Source organism: Cydia fagiglandana, chromosome 10 (assembly GCF_963556715.1).
Source record: "Cydia fagiglandana chromosome 10, ilCydFagi1.1, whole genome shotgun sequence".
NCBI lineage: Eukaryota > Metazoa > Arthropoda > Insecta > Lepidoptera > Tortricidae > Cydia > Cydia fagiglandana.
In genome coordinates, this window is record NC_085941.1 from 478,020 (window position 1) to 498,039 (window position 20,020).

At 37.5% G+C, this 20,020-nt stretch overlaps 3 protein-coding genes across 3 annotated transcripts in view; 2 read left to right on the forward strand and 1 right to left on the reverse strand.

Annotated features, from left to right (window-relative positions):
* Window positions 1–328: 328 nt before the first annotated feature.
* LOC134668128 (ras-related protein Rab-39B) lies at window positions 329–2,797 on the reverse strand. The gene is made up of 3 exons (XM_063525636.1): window positions 2,597–2,797; window positions 2,167–2,518; window positions 329–1,779 (listed from the first exon to the last, which is right to left on the reverse strand). Exons 1-3 carry the CDS (start codon window positions 2,702–2,704, stop codon window positions 1,571–1,573), a joined length of 669 nt encoding a protein of 222 aa, XP_063381706.1. The 5' UTR covers window positions 2,705–2,797; the 3' UTR covers window positions 329–1,570.
* Window positions 2,798–2,938: 141 nt separating this feature from the next.
* Window positions 2,939–6,072, forward strand: LOC134668116 (THAP domain-containing protein 1-like). The gene is made up of 5 exons (XM_063525616.1): window positions 2,939–3,156; window positions 3,315–3,421; window positions 3,878–3,992; window positions 4,468–4,660; window positions 5,380–6,072. Exons 2-5 carry the CDS (start codon window positions 3,340–3,342, stop codon window positions 6,004–6,006), a joined length of 1,017 nt encoding a protein of 338 aa, XP_063381686.1. The 5' UTR covers window positions 2,939–3,156; window positions 3,315–3,339; the 3' UTR covers window positions 6,007–6,072.
* Window positions 6,073–7,181: 1,109 nt separating this feature from the next.
* The window catches only part of LOC134668152 (uncharacterized), a 358,722-nt gene continuing 345,883 nt past the window's right edge, over window positions 7,182–20,020 (forward strand). Inside the window, exon 1 of the mRNA XM_063525670.1 lies at window positions 7,182–7,668. The gene's annotated coding sequence lies outside the window, so the exon portion shown is untranslated. The remainder of the gene's footprint in view (window positions 7,669–20,020) is intronic.

Here is a 20,020-nt window from a genome sequence, read left to right on the forward strand (position 1 = left end):
AGTTCGCCTTTTGTACATTAAGTGGTATCGTCTTGGGTCGTCCCATTCGTTTTTCGTCAAGTTCTTAAAGTAGTCCTATTCTGCTTTCGTCACTCATTGTACACTGAAAGCCATCGACGATTGTGACGAATGTAGAATAAGTGCCGAAAGCAGAATAGGACTAATTTAAGAACTTGACGAAAAACGAATGGGACGACCCAAGACGATACCCATTAAGTTATTCTTTTGTGCAATAAAGTTTAAATAAATATATAAAGTATTTGTACTGACTAATATACATGGATTCAAGATGCAGGGAATTATTTTGGATGTTTGTAATAAAAAATGGTTGATTAAATAAACGTATTTTACTATCCTCCCCCTCATACAATTATGTAATTCTAATTGAGGTCATAATAATGGAACATATGTATAAGCTCAAATTATTATTTGATCGAACAATTCAGTGTTCAATATAATATCCTGGCCTTTGTGCAGGTTAGCTGCCAGTTTGCTATATAACATGTGATGTGAACCCTTGTATGCTGGCTGCAGCCCAGTATCAACCTTCGTGTATCCCACCAGCTTCACGATAGGCGTGGCGTTCAAAGGGTCAAGTGTTATACTCTGTATCTTTACGTACTTAAATAAAAGTAAACAAATAATTTGTAGATTTTCGAGTAGTTATAACATTTATTGATTAACCAAACAAATACAAAACCACCTGGACCTGTCACTGAACGACTTGACTTTAACCTACATTATAATATGATCATGAAATGTTTTCATCTACCCTCAGCTGGCTTAAAAAGCCATTTGAGGGTAGATTTTGTTTACTCTTTTTTAAATACCTAAAGATACAGACTATAGGTACTGTCACCCTAGAATCTGTTTGACATATATTGCAAGCAATATGAATTGTTGAGCTCTATATGTGACTAAGACTTCATATTGGCTGCACAATGTAGAGGAAAAGTGTTGTGTGAAAAGTTGTAGTTGAGATTATATCCAAGTAATCCAAATGGCTCTTTAATGGATTTTCCTCTATAAAAAAATTACTTACTGTATCCTCTCAAATTGCAAAAAAAAGGCAAATGTTAGATCCAGGGCTTATAACATGTTATTCTGGTGGCTTAATAAATATTTATATGAATTGTGATGAATATTTATCATTTTAGTTTTCCTTAATTTATTTATGCATCATTAACATTAAAATTACAATGTTCCAGGTACAATATATTCAGGTATATTAAATTTGACTTACATAAATTGTAAAATTATAATTATTAGAATGTTAGTATGACTTCAAATATCAACAAAAGATCAAGTTAACAACATTTTTTTTTCTCTTTGGTTCTCGGTTTAGGCTGTATGGCTTTTACAAATTTGAGACCAACACCACTTCTATCTATGGAACGATAAATAAACCAATTTAATTTGAGTATTGCAGATCAATGACTTAGTGGCCATAAACAAATGCATTACACAGTGTAGTGCACTATAAATAACTTCGCGCTAAACCTTAATTAATTGAATGTTATAAAATTATGCTTATGCGTTACATGAGCTATACTACCGTCAATATTTACATTTAACAGCAAGTGGACTGGACGGTTTCGGCCTCGAGCAAGTTGAAGTCCATCCCGTTGGGCCGGTTGAAGCCCGTCTTGATTCCGTCCCAGCCGTCCTCTACTTTATATTCTCCGGTTTGGATGCGGTTGTACACTTCTTGGGCCACAAGTACGAAAGCTTCTTCTACGTTCATGCCTGTTTTGGCTGATGTTTCTACATGGTGAAGACCTGAAAATGGCTTTAATGTAGAACTAGACCATGAAGCTCAATCGAAAGAACATAGCAGCAATTGCTGCATTTATTGCATCATCATGTCTTTAACCTTTTGTCTGTGTATGATAAGGATAATTTTTATTTTTATTTTTTGAATGACAATTTTACTGCTCTCTCTATATAGCACAACACCCCACAATCCCACATTTGTGCCCACATATGAAAGGTTCAGGAGATATCAAAGCATGTAGGCTAATACTAAACTGGTAACCTTCATCTTAGGGCCTATCATCAAGTGAGAATAAAAACATGGCAAAAGTTTGAAAAGGTACCAGAGTATAGTAATTTTTCAAGCTAAGGAATTATAATGAGCTGAATAGTTAAATAAATAATTGCACATACCATTTTCTTCAGCAAACATTCTGGCCTCTTCACAAGACACTTCCCTTCTAGCACCATTCTTGTTGTCTGTTCCTACAAGGTCGATTTTACACCCCACCAAGGCAAACACTGGTCTGTGGGGCTCTATGTGCCTCTTGGCCTCCATCATCCACAGCGGTATGTGCTCAAAACTTGATCTGTTACATACGTCGTACACTAGCAGCGCACCAACTGAGTTTCTGTAATACGACTTCGTTATAGATCTAAATCTTTCCTGACCAGCAGTATCCCATAGCTGCAATTTAATTCTCGTCCCGTCTTGTACTTCTATTATTCTAGCGAAGAAATCTACCCCCACCGTCGGGTCGGACAACTGGAAATTAATGCGTAATTAACATATCAATCCACTAAAATTGACTCGAACAACACAAAAACAATGAACGGATGGTACCTCTGCGAACTTTCCATCTGTGAAATATTTCAGCAACGAACTCTTGCCCACTGTACTGTCTCCGATTAGAATAAGCCTGAACTGGTAGTCGAATATTGGATCAACCATTTTAGAAGCACTTTTATAAATAACATAAAATTGATACCAACAAAGGTTCCGTCAAAAATTACGTATCACATCAAATGACTTTTTTTTCTATGCCCCTCCGAGCTAGAATGAAAATAGACGAACTGTCAAATTGGCGCCACTGGATAGATAAGTTTGAGTAGAAATACAAAATATATAATAATAGAGTCTATGTGGTCTATGGACATCAACGTTAATTTAAAAAAAATACGGCGACTACGGCTTCTTCGCGCTGTTTGTCCAATACGTAAAAATTGTAAATGAAAATAGAAATATTATGTGAAATATATGTTATTCGTGTTTTTCTTATACATAGTTAATTTTTTATCAGTCGTTTCGTGCATTTAGTGCTTCTAAAAGTAGTTATTTAAGGGGTATCGGACAAGTAACCTATGACAGTGTTGGCGCTGCGAACGGTTTATGGACCTAACAAGGTAAGGACTCATTAAAATCATATATTGTGATAGAAAGCAAATTTAAACCCATTTAAATATCTCATTGTAATATTCAAATATGCCTACGCTTTAAATATTATTCAAAATTAATACAAGTAAGTTATCATTAATAATTATTTATGAAATATGTTTTACAGATAGCTTGATTACTAAAAAGGAGTGATGAGTTTTGCCCAAGCTATTGCTAAAATGAAGGATACTGTCAACGAATTCAATGAAAATAAAGGAAAATCTACGCCTATCGGTATGTAGTAATAAGAAACAAACAAAAATGTATCAACTAGGTTCAACAAATACATTGTTTATGTAATTTCTCTAAATATTGAGCTGCCTGTGTATGAAGCTGCCTCATTAGTTAAGTAGTGGCGCTGATGACTTATAACTCATTAAAACTTGATGTAGCATAAAACCAGTTACAAAGATGTTATGCTTATGACTTTAAATAGAAAACATGCCTTTGCATATTTGGCATGATTAGACATTTTGGCATACATATGGATGCAACACTCACTATTGACATAAGGGGGTGTGTTAATCACATACTTACTACACAGATTGTATTTAGAATTCTATTAATACATCAATCTGAATTAGGATAACTAAGAAACTACTGGTTAGGTATGCTTTAACAGACTGAGGTCACTTATTCTGTAGGGAACCGCCTAATGTGGTCCTTTAATGAATAATAACATGTTTACAGCCATGGTGGCCCCCGAGGTGAAGCAAAGTGCTGAGGCGGACACGGAGATCACCAAAACCTGTGCAGTCCTTGGCTGTGATGACTTCAAGAACATGAATGATGAGTCTTTCTTCAGGTAACTATTCAACTTGATCATACAAGTACATCAATTGAAAAGGTTCTAACAATTCCTTTTATCTTGGTGTGTTTGTACTAATAGACCACATAACTAGTTCCTCCATTTTTTAGCATTTACCCAATGGGGTTGGCAACTGACATAGGTTTGCATAGATGGCGCCATCATAGCTTGTCCCTTTCTCTAGTTGAGTTTTATGAGGTTTGCCTTGCTGGCATCCAGGACATAAAATTCGATTAAAAGAACAAGAATTTGACACAATTCTAGGGATTGATAGGGCAAGCTATGCTGGCGCCATCTGCTAAACACTTTGACCAGCCAACCCCATTGCAATCACAAGAATTTAGTCCACACTACTAAAATAATCTTAAATAATATATTATAGGACTTTTTCTTTTACACAAATTGAATAAGCCCCACGGTAAGCTCAAGAAAGCTTACCGTGCTTGAATATTGAAAGCTTGAATATTTGCAGGTTTCCCGAAGATCCACAATTACGGCAAGTGTGGACAGACCTGACTGGGCGGAACAACTGGACACCCACTGACTTCTCGTACATCTGCATCCAGCACTTCTCGGTGGACTGCTTCCACTGCGACGCCAATAACGACATGGTGCTCAACAGCAAGGCGGTGCCGTCACAGAAGTTGCCTCATCATGTTCTTGAGGTGATTTCTACTCGGTGCTTTTACTGTCCATTTTGGCATAGAGTAATATAATATAAGTATAGAAGGAGTGGTAACTCCATACATCAGTTTTCATACCAATACGCGTGTTATTTTGTAGTCGACGTCTAAGTCTACCTACTTGACACCATGTCACAAGTGTAGGTACTGCCGAAAATGTACTACTAAAACAATTTACAACTGATATTATGAGCAGAAGGGGTTGAAAATAGACTTCCTGTTAATCCGGTTATAATATTAGCTGAAAATTGTTGAGCATTAGAGTTTTTGTTCTCCGCGACATCTATTGTCAACTAGCAGTACTGATAAATTCCGCTACACGACGCTAGATGTCGACTACGAGATAACGCGCGTTTTCGTAAGAAAACTGATGTATGGAGTTACTCTTTCTTTACTTATATTATTTTGGTGCATTCCCACACTCTTGTAAATGAAAGTTTAGCTTGGTGCAATACAAATACAGTCCATATTCAAACTCAGAAGGAAAACTAAGCCTTATTTAATTTAATCTGTTGCAAAAGCTGCCGCATTACATGCTTGAGGTATTATATTTTATTTTCTACTACCATTTTCGACACATTTAGTCTAAATCTTTCATTCCTTGTATATTAATTTTGCTAAAAATACAAGTTTTGATATTATAAAACATGCCCCTGGAAAAAGTCTCTTCCAGTAAAATAATATGCTATTTGTTAATTCAGGTGGAATACATAGATGAAGAAACGCTAGACAATGAAGAAGATTACGAAATGGATTCGCAAGACGAAGACAGAGATTCCCAGGACGAAAACAAACCACAATTCAACAACATATCCCACTCAAAACCACTCGCCAACGGACAAGACCAGGTTGAGTTGCTCCGACTCTTCACCGAGGTCCAGAAAATGCAAAGACAAGCCGTCGGCTTGAGAGACAAACTCAGATACAACATGAGGATCCATAACAGACAAAACAAAAAACTTCAAAGACTAAAGGAAACTATAGAAATCAAAAAGAACATCCTAAATCAAAAGCGGAAGAAAAAATCGAGAATACTACTAACATTACAAGATAAAATTAAGGAGGACAAAAATGGATTAGTTCTAGCCATGCCGACTAGACATACGGACGATTTGAAGAACTTTGCGCTTAGTATTTACAAATATTCTCCACAAGCATACATTTATATTAGAAATACGCTCAGAACCATGCTACCCAGTACGGATGTGCTAGAAACATGGGTCGACGCAGGGTACACACCTAAAAATGCGTTGTCCAATAGCAGTATGATTAAAGTTATTTCTGAACAAACTGATAAAGAACTGAGTTGCAAAGTTACGTTAGGATGATTATTGATGTGTTATAAGAATAGATTCTGGATATTTTTGTGAATAAAGACATTTGAAATGTTACAATGTTTAGTCATTGTATGGAGAATGTGTATGATACCTAATAGGATTCAACCTGACCCGCACTGAAGTAGTAGTTGTAATAAATTATTACTATTAATAGTTGTCACGTCAGTCACATCACAACCTTGAAGTATGGTTGCTAGCTTACCGTGCGTGCCTAGCCAAGATGCCAATCGTTCGCTCCGTCTCCGATCTGAATGTCTCTGATCAGAAATCGATTAATGTCTGTCCAAGGTGAGAAATACGATTGATATTTAACCTTAAACAGAAGAATCATTTATTGTTAGTTTGACTTTTATGTGTCACGAGAAGTTTAACGTATTTTTGTACATTGGATTAACTGCGAAATTAGAAATATGTAAGGCGATTTTTACATATCAGTGTGGAAAATCCCTGTTGTTGTCAACAGGCTTGCTCCCATAACTAGGACTAGAAAAACAGTCAATTGGCACATCTATTTAGACGACCAGTCTGGCCTAGTGGGTAGTGACCCTGCCTGCGAAGCCGATGGTCCTGGGTTCGAATCCCAGTAAGGGCATTTATTTGTGTGATGAACACTAATTTAATATTTGTTCCTGAGTCATGGATGTTTTCTATGTATATAAGTATGTATTTATCTATATAAGTATGTATATCGTCGCCTAGTACCCATAGTACAAGCTTTGCTTAGTTTGGGGCTAGGTTGATCTGTGTAAAGATGTCCCTAATATTTATTTTATTTATTTATTGTATGTGTTAAGTATGTATTTGATATTTTACAAACTTTAATTAACATGTTTTCTCTTCTCTTGGTTACCTAACTGCACCAAAAAAATCTGCATTCCAAATTTACTGTACATATACTGTGTCTGTATTATCAATTTGAATTAACAGTGAGGTGTGAGGAGATAACAGATAAACTAAATTAGATGATTGCAGAGCGGTACTGGATTCAGAAAGGTTATCCCAAGGCAATAGATGCAATTTCGATAATACCGTAACAGCCAAGGCAATCCTATCCATTTCACTGTTACTTTTGATTTCTTATACGCCCGCGTACCAATAGAAAAAAAACAATCTTATTCCAATGCCTTAGAGTCACATTTTGCTCAACAGCTTTTCACGCATGAACGATTTTGCCTGCAAAAATCGAATTGAGTTTTATTACCATGTAACAAGGACGTGTTTTGCTTGTTAACGTCAGCTGTCAATCGGCCATCTTTCTTACTCGCAGTCAAAACAAACTGTTCGTGTTAACGCTGCCGCTCGCCGATAGATGGCGTTGCCCCGGCGCTGTGGTTAAAAAGAGAAGGTGTTATACGGCCGTAACGAAGTGCCTGAATAGAATAGACGAGCCCAACAAATGGTTCCGGTTTAGTGTCGAGAAACCTCCGCGGGGGGAGGTTGTGTCGCGTTGTAAAGCGACGCGGCGTGCGTGTTCCAAAATAAATACCCATCTGTCCAAATATTGTGCAAGTTTTTTTAACCCGGAATAAGGATGCGTGTGTGTGTATGACCTAAAAGTGACAAGTTTATTTTGTGTTTTCAAGTGCCAGTGTTTTGTTTTTGTTCAGTTCTGGATTTATTGGAGTTGCGAGTCTGCAGACGGATTTGTAAAAGGTATGGGACTTAATTCAGTTTTAAGGCGAATGAGGCTCCGAATGGGCCGGCGACGGTGGTATATAACAGGACTTTCGTAATCGCGATTCTAAGCGCGTACGGTCACCATAAAAGCTGAACGCCATACATGTGCCGGCATTCAATCGCTGTAGGACGTGTAAATGTTTAATGTACCATTATAACTAAATTATTAAATATTAAAATGTTATTCGCGTCATGTGTTGACCTAAGTTTCTCCGCTTGTATGGGGCGACAATTTCTTTTATAAGCCAATCGAAAGTACGTTTCCTGGTTCATGTAATTAGTGCATCGTTGCAGTTGCAGTGTCGACAGTGAAAGTTCGCGGTGAGGTCGCGTTAGTTTAAATATTCGGGTCATTTGTGATGTACTTATACTCTGTATCTTTAGGTGTTTTAATAAAAGTAAACAAAATCCACCCTCAAATGGCTCCTTAAGCCACTTGAGGCTAAGGCTAATGAAAACATTAGGTGCATACCTAATCAAATAATGTAGGTTAAAGTCAGGTCGTTCAGTGACTGATCCAGGCGGTTTTGTATTTGGTTGGTTAACCAATAAATGTTAAGTATAACTACCCGAAAATTTACTAATCGTTTGTTTACTTTTATTGAAATACCTAGAGATACAGACTACATTGTCGGTGTGGATAAGGACGATAGAATTCACAAATACGGCAGAAAAAATGTTAACTATTAACGATCGACAAGATAAGATCTGGGCTATAACCGCGAAAATCGAAGTTCGCAAATTGCGGGGATTTTTCTGTCACTCTAATTACGCCTTCACTTCATTTAATTGGAGTAAAATCAATTTGCGAACTTCGATTTTCGCGGTAGCCGCTCTGGTATACTTATAAACACCGCATTGGTTACCTACCCTATATTGACTGCGTTACCTGCATTTTTCCTTTCATCATCATCAGCCTATCCGCCGTTTATCACCCACTGCTGAGCATATGCCTATCGTCTATACTTCATATCCATAATAAACCTACACGTCACTTGTCCCAATCTCATCCAGAAGTGATCCGCAATCTACCGAATGTCGATCCAACGAGCCAACGGACTTTAATTTTTGGGGTTCTTACTTTACAATTTCTATTCGAATTTTAAACAACTAACGCTACAAATTTTAATTTCGAATTTTAAACAAGCTCACTGACCAGCAATTTCGGAACTAAAGTTTTTCAATAGAAAGGAGGATGGGTCAATTATACATAGTGCTGCAGACATTTTGGACTAGTCATTGAGTTTTCACTTCTGTCGGCATCGCGGCACTCCCGGAGTGCAACCCGTTGTTTTTTTTCTTTAGTGGTCATCATCACTACAATGAATCCTTGTACAGTCAGGGTATTATGTACCATTTCCTACCTAGGTAGGTAAGTAGGTAGGCATTGTCACAGTGACAAGGTAGGAAATAGGTAAATTCCTTGACCGTATGATACTTGACGAGATCGGTTGTTAGTGACAAGACCGCCTATTGTCTTGCGTTGTTTATTATTTTTTGTTTTGGTAAACAGTTAAGAATATTTGATTGTTTGGCGCATAGATACCTATTAGTACTATTATTTATTCTGTGGCATAGGTATATAATATAGGTATACTCTGTATCTTTAGGTACTTAAATAAAATTATACAAATAATTTATACATTTTCGGGTAGTTATAACATTTTGTGATTAACCAACCAAATACAAAACCTACATTACATTATTTGATCATGTAATGTTTTTATCTACCCTCAACTGCCTTAAGAAGCCATTTGAGGGTAGATTTTGTTTACTCGTTTTAGGGTTCCGTACCCAAAGGGCAAAACAGGACCCTATTACTAAGACTTCGCTGTCCGTCCGTCCGTCTGTCACCAGGCTGTATCTCACAAACCGTGATAGCTAGACAGTTGAAATTTTCACAGATGATGTATTTCTGTTGCCGCTATAACAACAAATACTAAAAACAGAATAAAATAAAGATTTAAATGGGGCTCCCATACAACAAACGTGATTTTTGACCAAAGTTAAGCAACGTCGGGAGTGGTCAGTACTTGGATGGGTGACCGTTTTCTTATGCTTTTTTTGTTTTTTTTTTTTGCATTATGGTACGGAACCCTTCGTGCGCGAGTCCGACTCGCACTTGCCCGGTTTTTAAATAGCTAAAGTTACAGACTATAGGTATATGTTCGGCAACGCGCAGTGACGCCTCAGAAGTGCAAACGTCTATTGAGTACCTATACTTATATGTTACTTTGTCCTTAAGACGGGTTCCTTTTTATTAAGGTTCTTTTTTCTGTGTCCTTCCGCGGGTCCTTTTGATTAGATTATTTAATCAGGATCGGGACATGTGGGGCTTGTTTGCTTGATAAGAAGAACCTTTATATATCTACTTATTTATTACGAGTTATGTGGTATGTAGGTACACGCCACATTATGATCAAACGGCTTTTACGGCTCGGCCACGACATCGAGCGACTTGCGACGGCGGGAGCGATAACCATAGGTTGGAGCGAAAGGTCCGATCGCTGTGTCACGCTCCAACCTATGGTTATCGCTCCCGCCGTCGCAAGTCGCTCGATGTCGTGGCCGAGCCGTAAGCATCTACAAAGTCTATAGGTATTGAATTCTAAAATATATTAATCCTGAGCGTAGTGAGGGATTCAAGTGTTAACGCCAAAGGTGGAAATAATTTTCCTACCATGTGAGACATAGGAAATTATTATGTTCCAAAATATTATTTAAACTAAAAAAAAATATGCAAAAAAGTAATAAAATCGTGCCCTAGAACAGAAAATGGACACTTTGATCTCTCCTAGCAGGGAAGAAAAAGCCAGTGATGGATGTGAAAATATTCTTTTCTCCAATATGCTCGGAAATGTTCACCTTACTGTAGCAAAAATACTACGGGAAGTTCTTCGTTAATGTCAAACTCTAATTAAAAAACATAAAACTATCACTGTCCTGTACGGTTACCATCAGTTTGTCACTGACATAAACGCCGTCGAAAACGTAATTTACTTTCTATACATCTCGCTCGCACTCGCATATTAGTGCAAACGGGACGTATCGAAAGTAAATTACGTTCTCGACGGCGTTTATGTCAGTGACAAACTGATGGTAACCGTACTGTTCTAGCGGACGGGAAGTAAAAAAACACTACAGTAATAACTTATTACTGTAGTGTTTTTTACTTTTTAATAATAAAAAACGCAAACGGCCAATTATTATTGCCGCGAGCCGCTTCTACACGACCCGATCAGCTATCATTTCACGTGTATGATCGTGCGAATACTGCTTAATAAAATCAAAGATTATTTTTATATTTTTTTTAAATCTCATCCGTGTTCATAAAGCTTATATAGTTTGTCAAAGGACTTTCTCATTTCAAACATAGACAAAGAGAATCATACTATCTTTGTCTTACACTAGTACTAGCACCCAAAAGAAAAGGATGGGTATAGTTTTCCTGGTTCTTACTGACTGAAAAGTTGGTTTGACCAACTATATTGCACAATTATATTGAATGAACGAATACTGAATGGCAGAATAAGTTTGTAACTTTAACTTTTAAAAATTAATTAAAGAGGGAAATTGTTTTTGACATTTTGGATGTGAAGGTTTGATTTGAGTGATGCTTGATGGTTAAATAATAATTATTTTAGCTTATTTCCTCGCATGTTTGGAGAAAAGCACTATATATGCCTCGGCAGGAATAGCAATTCGTGGATTCGTCTTCTTTGTCGGACTTCGCTTCGCGTCGTCCGACAAAATCGAAACCCATCCACGAATTGCCCTTTCCCGGCCTCTGCAATAATGTACTATTTTAACTGCTGTAATTTTACTTTTTGAGTATGACAAACTCGGTACCAGTTAACTGGCCACGGTTACTGCTTACCAACCAATAACAAACTATCGGTTATAATATTAAGAACATCAACAGATTAATTAGCTAATTAACCAACAGATCGTCGAGATAGGAACTACAGTTTGGTAATAGGTAGGTTTATAACTAACTAAACGCGGCAAAAACGAGTCCCGGTTAGAAATCTCCTTCCTCCGGCCTGCAATTAACTGTTTAGCGGCCGCCGCACACACTGCCGCGTAACAATGTAACATTGCAGGCTTTTAATTGGTGGTTGAACTTTCATCACGAGTGAATCCTGGGATCTATGCTTTAATTATATACAAATAAAGCTTAGATTTCCCTCGCATTTTAAGGAACTTCAGTATTCTGCCCAGTGTTCTCAATTGAGGACGCTTGGTTATTTTGTTCCGATTTCAGATTTCTGCGCAGGAATCAATAAATTAAGTGTTCTTTATTGAGAACATTTGGCAGAACGAGGTTAAGTTAAAAGGTCAGATGGCTGTCGCTTTAGTAAATATTTTAACCTTTTGAACGCCAAACGGCGCTTCCATTTGCCGTGCCACTGACGCCACGGGGGTAAAACTTTGTGAATAAATAATGCCAACGTAAAAGTGGGATGTTTTTCAGTAGATTTCCATCAAAAAACGCCAAATTTTCAGTAGATTTCCATCAAATGCCGTCTTTGGCGTCGTTGTCACGATTTTGCGTTGACGTCAATTGCCGTCTGTGGCGTTCATAAGGTGAAGGACCCCAGAACAGCCCCTTAGGGCCGATACAGACGGACTGCACCTCGACTGCAATTTGTATGGGGACTGCACGCCGACGGCATACAAGTTGCAGTCTGTTTGTACCGACCCTTAACGAGGATACTTACATTTTGGAAATGGAAATTTTCGATACTCATACAAAAATATGAGATGTTCCCAAAAATATTCCTGGGAATTTCGCAATTTGAAAACTTTCCGACAGCATGTCAGTATGTAGGTACCTGCTTGCGATACATTTTCTATCTCGACCAAGAACCGGGACAGATGTGGCAACTGGCGACAAATACGTTTACCGGCAGCGGCATTATAATGCGATCCGATTACGTAACTCATAGCCCCGGCACCGGCACCGGCAAGGCTGCTCAAATACCAATCATGTGCTGAGCGCATTACAATAATGCTTAACGGTGCGTAAGGTGCCTCCTCTTTGTGAGCTCACGAATGGGAAGCAACTGCCAAAATGCCATTTTCAAGGATGGTTTCTGAAATAAATAAATAGGTAAAATTTCACCGCACCAGCACAAGGAAAATACTAACTTTAAAATATCAAATCAAATCGATTAAAAATGAATGTTTTTAAATATTTATCATTTAAAAGTCAATTCTACCAGTCAACATAAAATTTGCATTTGATTACTTTCCCTCACATGTGGATAAAATGCAACTTTCTTATAAATTTTTGAACAATCAAGAGAGCCTTTCTCAGTTAGTGTGGTGAAAATAAATAAATAATATAATTTAGGGACATTCTTACACACATTGACTAAGTCCCACCGCAAGCATGCCGCATGCTCAAGAAGGCTTGTGTTGTGGGTACTCGGACAACGATATATTACGATATACAGATGAACGATATATAGATATGCGATGAACGTCAGCTGCTTCTTTTACCTAAGGACCTATACTTCCTTATTATAAGGCGCTTCAACACCTTACTTAATTCAGTAACTGACGACATCGAAAGGGACTCCACTATACTTGTATACAATAGTTACTGGATCCCTGTCGTTAGCCCGTATCTGTACCACACAATTTGGACTGTAATTCACAATTTCAAGGTTATATTAATTCAGTAGCAAATTTTTGAGAAAGGCATTACGAAGGGTTAAGTAAGGAGTGTAAAGTGTTTAACCTTACACATTAATTCATATTTCCATTCATAGGGTCAATAAACATTTATGTATACTAAATGTGACGATCTATGGCAAAGGTACCTTATGGCGGCTGGCGCGTACGTCGCATGGCGCCGCAGTAATATTGGAGCGGCGTTAATAATAGCGTAAGCGCCAACCGCCATAAGAAACCTTTACCCGTGGGACGTCACAAATGAACTACTAGGTATGTATTTACGAGTACGTCGGCTCATGCTCTGGCTTTGATTCGTAGGTAGCGCCTATTGTTGTACTTAAAGAAGATTGCATCGGCAGTATACGAAATACACCAACACATATTGTGTTTACTGAAGTACGGGTGCTACCTACAAACAGTAGGTACAAACCTACCGCTTTGTGCAAGAAGTTTCACTCTCTTGCGTATTGCTTACACTGCCCACGTCAAGAAAACATTTTAATTGATAACCCTTGATGCCTTTTTACACGATCTATGTTTTTGACAAATTAATGACAAATTAGATATTCTATAATAAAGTTTAGTTGCAGCAAAGAAGAAAGAAAAAAAAAAGCGCTGGTGGCCTAGCGGTGAGAGCGTGCGACTTGCAATCTGGAGGTCGCGGGTTCAAATTCCGGCTCGTACCAATGAGTTTTTCGGAACTTATGTACGAAATATCATTTGATATTTACCAGTCGCTTTTCGGTGAAGGAAAACATCGTGAGGAAACCGGACTAGTCCCAATAAGGCCTAGTTTACCCTCTGGGTTGGAAGGTCAGATGGCAGTCGCTTTCGTAAAAACTAGTTGCCTACGTCAAATCATGGGATTAGTTGACAAGCGGACCCCAGGCTCTCATGAGCCGTGGCGAAAAGCCGGGATAACGCGAGGAAGAAGAAGAAGAAGAGTTGCAGCAAAGATTTTCAGCTTAACTATCCATCTTAAATCCATGAAGGCATCTTAAAAATATTTATATTTGTAAATCAAAGACGTTGTATCAACTGCTGCGGGAGGGACTTGAAATAAGTTTTTTACCTATATTTATTTATGTATGTATCGTCAAATTATCAAATACCTACACAGTTAGGTATTTATGAGAATTATTTCAATTACATAAAGTCTATTTCAAACATTGAGGTAATCACTTGATTCATTAGACCATAAAAATGAAAGGAAAATTACACACTTCACTTGGCAGACATTCTGTTTCTATACCCAGGTAACCTAGGTCGTTAAAGTCACTCCGCTGTGACGCATTCTCACGATTCTAGCAATTTTAAAAAACGCCAATGGAATTAATTACGCAGTTTACATACTAATACTGGCTCCCACTAATGATTGGACCTTCGAGTTTAATTAAAAGGCGGTTTCCTACAAATGTAGGGCCAATGACTGGATCTACTTGAAATGCTCAAGGCGGGATTCCACTAGTGATTTTTGTAATAAATATAGTTGGCCGACCATTGATTTAGTTTACCGTTAAATGTATGCAGAAAAACTGCAATTAACCGTTTGTTTTCATATTTCAGATATTAATGTTAGATTTCAGATTTTTTTCGGTGTTTTCAAATTGTCCGATCCGATATCGGAAGTCCACCATAATAGTCAAATTTAAATATTGTCTTTAAAAATTTGACTATTTAAGAAATGTATAAACATTGTTCAAAGAAAAGCGTTCATGCAAAAATATAATTAATTGATGCCATGGGGCACTCTTTTTTTTGCAGGTGTCTTTCTCCAAGGGTCATCCGACATCCGATATTGGATCGGACAATGAGAAAACGCTAATAGTCTATACTCGATATATTGTTGCGTCTGTGACCTCTCACCCCGTGAATATATGTGTTGTTGAATACTTTGAATAATGTGTATGATATATTACCAAAACAAATAAACAACCGGTTGTTGACAGAAGGCGAAGGCGTGAATAGTAAAATAGTTTGTTGATTGAATTCACTTATTGTTCTATTATCATTTAGTTTTCTATTGGTTAAATATGTTTAGATTGTCCTGAAGTGGAAGGGAATCGTATTGTTATAATTGTGGTAGGTATGCATTATTTAGTAGGTATTCGTCTCAGATGACACGTGTTTGGTCATATCGGACAAAAATTTAAATGTGGTTCTAATTTATTTTTTGTAGAATATAAGTAATTTTATTTGTTGTTTTCTTTTGGTAAATATCAATTATATTATAAGATTGTATCGCATATTACGGCGTAAACGCGTCCGTCCAGATTCGTTTGTATTGTCTGGTTTTGCAAATCAAACAGACCCCCCTAGATTAAGTACAGGGTTGTGTTAAACTCTAACGCAATTAAAACGGGCCAAGTTGCCGTAAATTAATTAATAGTATCCACTTTTAATGTCTAGTTTTATAGACTAAGGTAAAGGTAATTATAGGGTAAGTCACGCGACATACTTTATTATTATATGTACTAATAAAACGTTAGTTTTCTCTGTTTGTGTTCATAAATACTCGAACCTACTATAGCGACCCGCCCCGGCTCCCACGGGTAGACTGGTCTACTAGACCAGCGGTCGGCAACCTTTTAGCAGCCAAGGGCCACATAGTAGTTAACGAAGATGACGCGGGCCGCACTTTGGTAATATTTGTGACTTTAACAGACATTGTCGTTCGTCAGTATTACTTACAAAATAGCCAGGGAGGCTCGCGGGCCGCAAGCGAGAGGTTGGCGGGCCGCATGTTGGTTGCCGCTGGTTGACTAGACCATATTACACAAAACCTTAACAAATTATAAGGTACCTTCACCTTCCCAAACCTTCCTCAAGAATCACTCTATGGATAGGTGAAAACTGCATGAAAATCTGTTTAGAGGTTCCGTTTTTTTGTGTTTATCGCGAACATACAGACAGACGCGTCGGGGGACTTTGTTTTATAAGGTGTAGTGATGTATATAGTTCGTTTTTTTTAGCATTAGAAAGAACTTCGCAGAAGTAAGCTTGTGGTTCCAAATCCGGCACTTTTAACGGTAATAAATTGAAGTAAATTATATGTATTGACCGTGCTACATTAGATAATTCAATAATTATTAAGAATTAAAGAGGCTGATAAAAACTGTACGCTTACTTCTGTGGAGTTCTTTCTAATGCTAAAAAAAACGAACTATAGTCTAAAACATTTATACGATATAATAATACTTTAGTAAAACTGAAAGAAGGGGACAATATACTCGTATTGATTAAATCTTTCTAGGTAGGTACTTAATTAATTCATTTCATTTAATTACCTATACTGCCTTTGTTTGATGTCTGTAGGCCGTGTAGGCATTGCTTTTTTAAGACGTGTCATAGAAGGAAGTACTCGAAAATTAGCTTTCTATACCAGAGGGCCTACCGCGAAAAATGAAAATAGAAATTACTTTATCTGCTCTGCTTCTATTGCTCAAAAATGCAAGAGGTAGATAACCCGATAACGAAACTTCGATTTTCATATTTTTATACGCTTATGGGTACATGTGCTATTTAAGTACTCCCGCACCCACATTAAGCACTCCATTAAGTTGTCCCGGAGACATGCCCCAATTGCCGCAAAAAGTCACTCCAAATGCCAATACGCGCGTTACTACGCGGTGCAATTTGTTTGGCCTGCCTTAGCTTTTGAGGTGGGATTGGTAAAGCGAATATAACGTCCACAAATAACGAATTCTAACTACAATGTTATATATCAGGGGACTCCAAACGTTTTTACCTCAGAAACCTCAATGAATGCTGAGCCCCTGGAGCCTGGCTCCCGCGGGCCGGACAGTGGGCACTATCTTTGGGTGTCGGCGGGCCGGATTGGAACGCGTCGCGGGCCGGGGCTTGGAGACCACTGTTATATATTATAAACTGAATTAGAAGTTATTAACGAAAGAAAAAGTGACCAAGGCGTCCAGTGCCCAGGGCTAGAATCGAACTACCGTCCACTCGGCCTCCCGGGCCATGGTGACATGGTCGAATTTTCTCAAGTAGGTATACCTAATAAATGCAATCTTTCAAGGGTTCGCGGCGCCCTCTGGAAAGTTTATATATTAGGAACTATTATAGCTGTCGTTATTTCTTAAAGAATACAACGTCTTAAATATCTACTCTGTAAGAATATCGCACCTAAATACGCTGTAGAGTTCATCTAAGCTAAATCGGCACCTATTTTGACATGAGAAATGTGTGCAAGTATCCATACTAAGCGTCATATTATAATAATCATTTGGCGTTGAATTCTTAGAACCACACCTTCTGAATTATAATATTATTATGGAATCGAGTTGTCAATATTTCCATATGAAATGGATAGTTTCAACACATTGATTGCGTGGTCGAGTGCATTGCAAAATTACAATTAGGCAACGTAGTTTTTGTTTTTATTTAATTAATTGCGTTTCGTGCTATATTGGGGTTACCTATTAAATTATTTTGATTTAGGTACATCTGAAAGTTAAAGATATTAAAAAATATATCTTGTTTTCGTAAAATTTACAGCTGAAGTGTAAAGAGTCGAGGTATTCAGAAATTTTAAAATGAACTGTTATTAAAATAACATCTTTTATTTTCCATAAAGATATTATTAGTATAGTAGTTATATCAACTATTTGGTAATAGTAAGTACTAAAATATATGACACATAAAAAAATGTAATTGAAATCATCAGCCGATAAATCCACCTACCAAAAGCCTGACTCAGAATACTCAGATATAAAGTCCGATTGCATGACTCTACAGATATTTCTGTTCCGATATTCGCTGTGAAATAATACTCGATTCATTTTCCAGAGAACATTATTCCATAAACAATTTGTACTCGTCCCGTAACCATCGTACTGAAAACAGACCAGACGTGAGCCTTATTTCAAAGAGATAAGGTGTATCAATGATCAAAGTGAATAGCTGTTAGTACGTCAGGCACTACTCTACGTACGATCGTCCATACTATTACGATTCGTAACATTTATTTCATTAGGGAATAAGGCCCACTAGGATGGTCAGTTTGGTCAGTTCAGAGGCCCTATCGTGAAAAACGAAATTTCTGTATCTGCCTCTCTGTCGCTCGAGTTTGCAAGAGCGATAGAGAGGAAATAGGAGCGATAGAGCGAAATTAGATTTCCGTTTTTCGCGGTAGGCCCAGAGTGTAGATGTTTAGAAATAGGTTGTTCGGACGATGGTAGTCTAACGCGTTGTATCTATTGAATCTGACCAATATAATGTGACCTCTCGTTTCGCTTACTAGTTGTGATTCTAGGGATCAAAATATAACAGATTAAATGAATACCAGTTTATGAATGACCCGTATCGCGAGTTATGGACGTTATGGTTTAATCTCCCGTAATGCTTGACGGTCAATCAATCTTCCGCCAGTTCCGCCATTATGAACGGTCTCAGCTAACAGCAGTTTTGACTGATCATCGTTGGACTTTATGGTGTTTGAAATAAGGCTTACGACTTGGCAGATTACATTATGAACGATGGTACTTGGTTAAATATGTTTTCAATTTTCATACTAATGGAATACCATAAATCGGTCGATAAGTGATACATGCTTTGCTAGAAATAGTAGAAATGCGTAGGTACATATGCCTATACCGACCTACTCAAGAACACAATCGCCGGGGAGAACCGTCTATATTGTACCGCCGGTTAAATCGTACTACGTCTAGATTACTTATTAAATAACCGACTTTATTTACAAGTGAGTGCTCGAGAATGTACATAATAATGCTCCTGTGGTATGCCCTGTATAATTTGATCTCTCATTGCCTTTAGAGCATTTAATAACTGGAGTCGCTTTTAAGAGCTTACCCCTCTGCCGAAAACCTTACACAATTGTGCAAACTTTTGTATGGACTGACATGGCTATTTGTACGTTACGTAGAAATCATGTAGTAATAGCAATACATTTGACGTCCCCTCCCTCGCAAAAATCGGCAGACTGTACTTAGTTCCTACTCGTACAGAAAATGACAGCGATGACGTCTCAAGTTACTAAGTGCTCTAAGCACATTGCATACGACAAAAATTAACGAAAGAAAAAAAAAATGATTTTTGTTGGACTTCAAATTTAAATGTTGTTAGAAATAATATATTTTGACTAATTTAATTTATTCTCAAAAAACTCATTTTCATATATGTACCTAGTCAAGATACTGAACTTTTGTATGCGCATTCAATTTGTAATTGTCTTCTATGTCTTCGTAAACAAGATATCGACGTTTAAATAAAAACTGGTACGATGTAGCCGACTTTCCCCTAAATGCCATCCACTATCGTAACCACGTGGATAATGTGCTCGCACTAATGCAATGTCGATAAGAGATAGATGTATTGCTTTATACACACCTAGGTAAGTAAGTATTATAGGTACTCGCGATCTAAGTATTTCTTATAGTTTATAAGACACTTGGTACTTGCAAACATGTTTTCTTTGTATTATAAAGTGTTACTTACGTACATATACCTAAATTATATTCACATTGGTGCCAGTCTTTCTTTGTTGTTCAAACAAAAGGCATAACAAATAACAATGCATATATACACGGTGTAACATGAGGAAACCGAATCATTTTAACCACGCATTTCTGAGGTCAAAAGAAGTAAAAAATGTAATATGAGTTTA